We start from the raw sequence: 7,917 nt of genomic DNA, 5'->3' as shown, positions 1-7,917 counted from the left end.
GTACTCTGATAACGTCCGCTGCAATTTGAGCATTGAAGTCTCGCGTTTGTAAGACGACAAAGGTATTGTGGATTATTATTATTACACGATGAAGCATACACATTTAATTAATTTGAGAAGAAAATAAGACAGTACTTAGTAAAACTAGTGTATAACTATGATTTTTGTTTCACGTACGTAAGTGTAAAAATTTGATAAAGATTATATAATTTGTGCGTGTGATGATCCTTTATTCCTTATTATTATCCTTACATAATTAAAATGATATCTTATCATACAACCATAATTAATTTGAAGAGTGGGCCAGTGATACATATCGTATTCCAGATTGTGCAATGTCCCTTTTAACACATGGAGACTTCATTACTTAGTTATTCAAGCGCTGTCTGCATTATTTATTTTCTGGATAAAAATTGATAGTTCCATTATTACATTCTGGTATAGCATATTAATTGTTACAAAAATAAGGAAATCTATCAACGTGGCAAGAACTGGAACCAAAATAGTGGGGTATGTGACTGTGTCTCCCTCTAGCCCAAATTGCCCAATTGGGTGGGTTGTGTAGAAGAGCCAGCCCATTTTGGGGGCCCATTAGGAAGACGCGTTGGTTTAGCCGTCAAAATTTACGCAGAAACCCGACCCATGCACGTGCACTTATTTGGTATACGTGTCCTAACTACACTACGAAGCACTGTTTAGCCTGATCTTTTCCTTTAACGACTCTTCTCCCCTACTTCGTCGCTTTCACCCTCCACCTTCCTCTTTTTTTTTTTTTTTTTTTTTTTTTTTTTTCGATATTCGATATCTCCAATAAAACCCGACTGTTTTGAATTCCCGCCGAATAAAGCACATTTTGGAGAAATGTTTCCTACCAATGATTTTTTGATATCAATATTCGAATTCGAGACCTCTAGTTAAAGGAGAAACAACTTTATCCGTTGCATCACATCCTTTGATTGTCACCCTCCCCCTCTCATCTCGTCAGTTGGCTCTTGTTACTGTACTATTGTCTATAGAGGTAACAAATGAACTATTTGAATTAAATTTGAGATTAAAATAAAATAAATTAATAACATATCATTATTTTAATTTATTCAAAAGTTAATTGGGTTGAGATGAGTTAAATTGAGATAGACTAAGTAGGTAAAAATTATGTCGAATAGTAAGTTTTGGGTTTGTTATTAGTTGTTAGTCCTCATTTGAAAAATAATAAAGAAATAATCACACTCTAATGCAGAAAATAAATTCGAATAAAAGTATTTATACTTAAAACACGGAAGAACCCGTAAATATGTAAACCTCATTTATTCTTAATTTTGAACTTATAAAAGTTTAAATCCCATGAATTATTTTTTTATTTTTAAATTCAAGCAATTTATTAACTCCATGAATTGTCGCTTAGTACTTAACGAAGTACTAACTCCATTTAGGTTGTTTAACCTCAGAATGATCATTTCTAAATCTGAAAGTATGTAATTTAAGTTTCTCATTTGACTTTTAGGAAAGAAAAATAATAGTCACAAATATTATGACATGTTTAAGATTATAAACTTTATATTAGAATGTCGTAGAAAAGTACTCACTCCATCCCGTTTTAATCGTCGCTTTAATTTCGTTATGTCCATAATAAAAAACAACGTAGTTTAATAAGTTACCCCTATTTAATAAAGCAAGATTCATTTTTTCCTCTAAAATATTGTGCATAATTTCTTAATGTTAAGTGTATAGTTGAAAAGGATTGTCAATTTTCATCTTGAATTTCTAAAGTGATAGGAGTAATTATTTTGGACAATTTTATTTTTAGCTAAAAGGATAATTACAATGGACGACGATAGTGTTAAAAGTCCCACATCGACACTATAAGAGATGGGTGGCCTCTTTAATATGCTTTGCGCAATCCTCCTCTCTGTAGCTAGTTTTTGGGTTGAGTTAAATCCAAGATTCATTTCTTTACATGATATCGGACCCATCCCAATTTTCATTTCCGATCTTGGTCCCCATATTAAATTGCTCACACACTAGATGTCCATTCTTGAGCGTGAGGGAGGGTGCTAAGAGTCTCACATTGCACTTTAAGGGATGAGCGATCTCTTTAATATGATTTGAGCAATTCTTCTCTTGAACTAGTTTTAGAGTTGAGTTAGACTCAAAATTCATTTTTTAAGGTAATAAAGGGTGCGAATTACGCGCTATTAGGTAGAGTGGAATAAATGGGGTCATAAAAATTTCTTCCTCTGTCTGAGGGTGATTTGGGCATGTGCATGTCTCCGTTAATTACTCTCCCAATGTGCATTACCCAAAAGACACTAACCCCTGTTTGGACAATTATTTGAAAGGCCAAATTCAACCACCGAAAATCGCAAAAATCTCACTTCGTTTCAACCACAAGTCCGACCCAGTCCCCTTTACAGCTATAAATAACCAGCCATTTCACTTACATTTTTCTCATCCCCATTGGGCCATATTCATTCTGTAACACAAAGACAAGAGAAACAAAACAGTGTTCTCTGTTTGGCTTGGATTTAGAACACTATCATCATGGGTACTGTAAAAGGACTTTTATTTAGTATTGTTTTGATTAATTTGTCCCTACTCGGATTTTGCGGGTATCCTAGAAGACCAGTGGATGTACCCTTTTGGAAAAACTATGAGCCGAGTTGGGCTAGTCACCATATCAAGTACCTCAATGGTGGTTCTACTGCTGATCTTGTTCTTGACAGATCTTCAGGTATTAATGTACTACTAATATAGCTGGCTGTTATTGTTTTCTAAGTGCATTTCTATGAGCTTTTAAGTGTTTCTTTTTTACTCTCCCTATATTCTGACTTTTATTTTTGCATTTGAAGGAGCTGGATTTCAGTCAAAGAAATCATATCTGTTTGGGCACTTCAGCATGAAAATGAAGCTTGTTGGAGGAGACTCAGCTGGAGTTGTTACTGCATTTTACGTAAGTATATCAATAGTTCAGCTTTTTCACCATACTAGAAAACGGACATTGCTCAGGGGTGTGTTAGAAAATGTTTTTCAACAAAATATATTCTCCAAAAATAAGGAAAATGAGTTTCTTGGCGGAACTAGTTTGGCGGAGTCAGGATTTTGAAGTTTAAAATACGAAAAATTAAACATATGAAGAAGCCAAAGGGGATTCGACATTCAATATATACATAAAAAATAATTTTAACTACGTATAATTAGTGTAATTATTTTTCGCCGACCCCCTAAACTCTACTTGGCTCCGCCCCTGTTCTACGCACCTCATCTTCATCCCCACCTGTATAGCCCTATCTCCGCACCATCTCTCATGATATTTGTCTAGATTGTACACAAGTGGTTTTAGAATAATATATTTTTTATTACGTATCGAATATAAGAAAATAAATAAAGAACTCACTTATTTTTCTTGAAAAACATTTTCTTGAAAAAATACTTTCCTTCATACCGATTACACCCTAGATCTGCAATTTTCTCTGTTTTTACATCAATGTATGTTGTATTCTAAGGCAATGTACCATAACTCTTTTCCTTTATCCAAACTTGGGACAGCCAACACTAACTCACATATGGTAATGGTTTTTGTACTGATTTTTTTCATTTTTGTGAACATTTCAGTTGTCCTCGAATAATGCAGAGCACGATGAAATAGATTTTGAATTCTTGGGGAACAGGACTGGGCAGCCATACATATTGCAGACAAATGTGTTCACGGGAGGAAAGGGAAACAGAGAGCAGAGAGTATATCTTTGGTTTGACCCAACCAAGGGTTACCATTCTTATTCCGTTCTTTGGAATACCTTCCAGATTGTGTAAGTATTCCCCTTAATTTCCTAAAATAAAATACTGGCTTATTTGTTAATTTCTTAAAGTAGAAAACAATAATCTTGTTAGTAAATATGTTGATAATTATCGTTAGTAAAGTTTTTTCTGTGGTCCCATAGTGTGGTAACAATTGTTGTTTAGCAAAAAGTATGCACATTTGCCTAGGAGTTATTTATTTAAATAAAAAGAAAAAAGAAGCATGAAAACTTGTTCGTTAACGATGATTTAAGAATTTTAAGATTATAGTAAGGCCCTCTCCCATGTGAGCAATCCCTCTAGAGTATATATGTTGAGTCTTTTGTGTTAATCAAGATTTATGTTTTTGATAAATATACCCTTAAATATATAAGGGTTTTGTTCACACGAATTTTCAATTACGCACTCTGATTTTACGTGTTATAAAGTTGGTTCCAAATTATCTGGTCCCACGTACTTTAAGCAGCTGGCGAATTGGTGTCCTTGCGACAGAAATTTTTGTCTTCTGTCTCCTTGTAGAGGGTGTATCTTTTTCTTCCAAAAGACAAGTGACTATTCACCACTTAGCTTTTAAAGTTTAGCACAATGGTTGAAAAGATGCTCAAAAGCAATGACCTTTTTCTTCGATTTCATACTTGTTTATTCATAATCATTAGACTTTACATAAACATCTATTATATTGGGCCTTCATACTTTTTCTTGGGCCTCCACCAAATCCACAGGGCTAATTTCCTTTGCTCTTGACATTGCAGGATCTTTGTGGATGATGTTCCAATTAGAGCATTCAAGAACTCAAAAGACCTTGGTGTGAAATTCCCATTCAATCAGCCCATGAAGATATACTCAAGCCTTTGGGATGCTGATGATTGGGCCACAAGAGGTGGGCTTGAGAAAACTGACTGGTCCAAAGCCCCATTCATAGCCTCATACACATCATTCCACGTGGACGGCTGTGAAGCTGCCACGCCACACGAAGTCCAAGTTTGTAATACCAAAGGGATGAGATGGTGGGATCAAAAGGCTTTCCAAGATTTAGATGCTTTCCAATACCGGAGACTTCGTTGGGTCCGTCAAAAATACACTATTTATAACTATTGCACTGATAGGCCGAGGTACCCTGTTCTTCCCCCAGAGTGCACTAAGGACAGAGATATTTAAATAATAATTAAATTATTAAGTGGGGTTTCATAAGAACTTAATATGCATTATGTGTGAGTAATTTAAGGATGTTAATGTTTGAACATCCATTGATAGAATCCTAAGACAGAGAGTTGTTAAGCTCTATTTCTCTATTCTTTTTAAGTGTATCATTGGTGGAGTCATGATGATTCTGTACTATCTCATGCCAGGCCTTCATGTACTCTATGGGTCACGAGTGATGTATTGTAATTTGTTGCACTATTCGTTGTCTCTGAATTAAAACTATGAATTAATACGTTTATTATAATTTTTGCTGTCTTGTCGAGTGTAGCATGATTGATCTAGCTTTCATTTTGAATTGGACTACTTAAGCTTATTAACAAATGGATGGGTCATCAACTCGATCAAATTTGGTTTCGTGAATATATTTCACAAGTTAATTTTGTCACCCCCACTTTCTTTCTAGTCTTACATAACAATATCCTTTAGATATATTATAAACAAATTACTCTGACTTGTTATTAACACCAAATTACATTCACTATAGCTCAACTGATGCAATTAAAATGGAAAAGTGTACTAATTATCTGACTATGCTTAAACAGTACTAACTATGTACATAAAGACACATAATATATCAATTTTGATAGGAATAACCAGTTGAAAAAAAAAAAAAAGAGATTAGAGTAATCAACAAATGTGGGTAAAATTTTGAACTTTCACCTTTAACCTTTTGTGGTTATAAGGTTTGAAATATATCGATACAATTGATTCGATCGCAATATTTCATAGTTCAGTTTCAACATTTAATTATCTCCGCGTAGTCATATTGATAGTTGATGGTCTAAGCAGCAAATCAAGAAAAAGAAAAAGGGGTTTTGAAATCGTGCCATCATGAATTGGTTCACCATTTCCTTGAGTGGTCGTTTGGTTGCTAGTCAAAATAGTCCCGGGATTACAATCCCGGGACTAATTTATCCCATCAGTTGGTATTATTTTATACCATCTGAAAGATGGTATAAAATAATTCCAGTATAAGTGGGTTAAGAAGGTATAAATTGAGTTATTCCAGCACTAATTTTTATACCACGTTTGGTACAAGGTATAAAATAATCCCGGAATAAATCTATACCTTATACCAAACGTGATATAAAAATTAGTCCTGGCATAACCCATTTTATACCTCAAACCAAACGACCACCGAGAGTTTGACTGTTTAGTGGTTTTGCCTTAAAACAAGAGGCTCTAAACTCAATGGCTGCTCACCCTTCTCACATAATGGTCTCACCAACTCCCAATTATTTACTTTTAACATTTTCATAATTTGTCTCACTCTGTCTTTTTTATATTTCTTCTTTTTATTACTACTCCACTAGCTTGTCACATCATGAACACGTAATAGACATTCTTATTCGACCTCTCGTTTTAGTTCCAATTGAATCTTAACGATCCATTATTTGGATATCGTTTTCTTTTGCTCTTTTTTCTAATGGAGTACTCATTCATCGTTAATGATGTCTCAGTTAACGTAGTGCAGTTTGAAATTTAAGCCATTGACCGCCTATGCCTACTGCTTATTGATTCATTTTCGATAATTCAAAACTCCATGAGAACTTCAAAATGAAATTCATGAAGTTTGATTGGAAGTAATCGAAAATTCCATAATAACCATAGCAAAGTATTCCCAAATATCATTTTACTATTAAAAAGTGGTTATTTTAAAATGACATTTTAATCTGTGGCTAAACTTTGAAACTGGTCCAAAAAATGGCTAGGCCATCCATCTTTTAAAAAAAATAAATAGACTTTTAACTTTTAAGAGATTGGTTGGTTATGGCGATTGGTTTTGGAGTTGCTAGCTGCGGGGAAAAGAAAAAGAGAAAAAAAAAATGAAGAGAAATGAGAGAGTAACTATTCGTCTTGTGATCAAATTCTGTTGACATCACTTTATTCTACATGTATGAGGAGCTTGTTTATATTCCCTCTATTCACTCTTACTTGTCCACTTTTAATTTTAGACGACGGTTAAGAATTAATAAATAAAGTATACACTCCCTCCATCCCAATTTATGTAATATAGTTTGACTAGACACGGAGTTTAAGAAAGTGATGAAGACTTTTGAAACTTGTGGTCTAAAATAAGTCATAGATATTTATTTGACTGTAAATCATTTCATTACGGATAAAAAAGGAAGTTTTAAGTTAAATTGTTTCTAAATATAGAATGAATCATTCTTTTTGGAGCAGACTAAAAAAGAAAGTATATCATATAAATTGGGACAGAGAGACTGTAATACCCATATCAATTGGTGTATAGTTTCAAAAAGACTTAGAAAATAATTTGAAAATGAGTAACTAATGCTAAGAGTAAAATAAAAAAACAAAGTTTGCCTTTCTCCTGATATGCTAAAGTGCAAGTAAAAGTGAAAATTCATTTGTAATGGGACAAGTAACTGGGAGGTGGAGTACTTCAAAAGGCTACAGGGGGTGGAGGCAGTATACAAATGACAGGTACGACCGAACCCAGAAACTTTGATCCAAATCTTATATTTATCTTAAAAATTTATTGAACATATCAAATTATTAGTTTAGAACATAGCAACTTTAAAAAACTAGAATCTCGAACCCATTAACTTTAAATTCTAGCTCCGTCTCTGAAAGGCTAGGGATTTATACAACCCTAGAATAAAAATAATTTTTAAAACAATATTGCCATTCTACCTTATCCTAAAATTTTCATTGTCGTCAAAGGACATTAATAGAATTATAGAACCAAAGTGGGTTGTACTTATCATTCTAGGGAATTGGTCAAAACTACACGAACAAGATTGACTTCAATTTGATTAGTAATAGAATAATTTAGCTGTAAACCTAGGATTATAGCCTTAACAAGTCAATATTTCACATTCGTAAAAGAAGCTACAATTGCTTATTTATTTGTTTTTGGCTGTTGGCATACAATGTTCGTTATTAGTAGTAGGTGAA

The 7,917-nt window shown here is 33.6% G+C and overlaps 1 protein-coding gene across 1 annotated transcript; it reads left to right on the top strand.

Annotated features, from left to right (window-relative positions):
* Positions 1–2,355: 2,355 nt before the first annotated feature.
* Positions 2,356–5,239, top strand: LOC132645954 (probable xyloglucan endotransglucosylase/hydrolase protein). The gene is made up of 4 exons (XM_060363225.1): positions 2,356–2,728; positions 2,847–2,947; positions 3,610–3,803; positions 4,545–5,239. The coding sequence occupies exons 1-4, from the start codon at positions 2,539–2,541 to the stop codon at positions 4,948–4,950; spliced, it is 891 nt and encodes a 296-aa protein (XP_060219208.1). The 5' UTR covers positions 2,356–2,538; the 3' UTR covers positions 4,951–5,239.
* Positions 5,240–7,917: the final 2,678 nt, after the last annotated feature.

This window comes from Lycium barbarum, chromosome 6 (genome assembly GCF_019175385.1).
Source record: "Lycium barbarum isolate Lr01 chromosome 6, ASM1917538v2, whole genome shotgun sequence".
NCBI classification, from domain to species: domain Eukaryota; kingdom Viridiplantae; phylum Streptophyta; class Magnoliopsida; order Solanales; family Solanaceae; genus Lycium; species Lycium barbarum.
The sequence above is the reverse complement of the archived record's forward strand: the minus strand, read 5'-3'. Positions and strand labels throughout refer to the sequence as shown.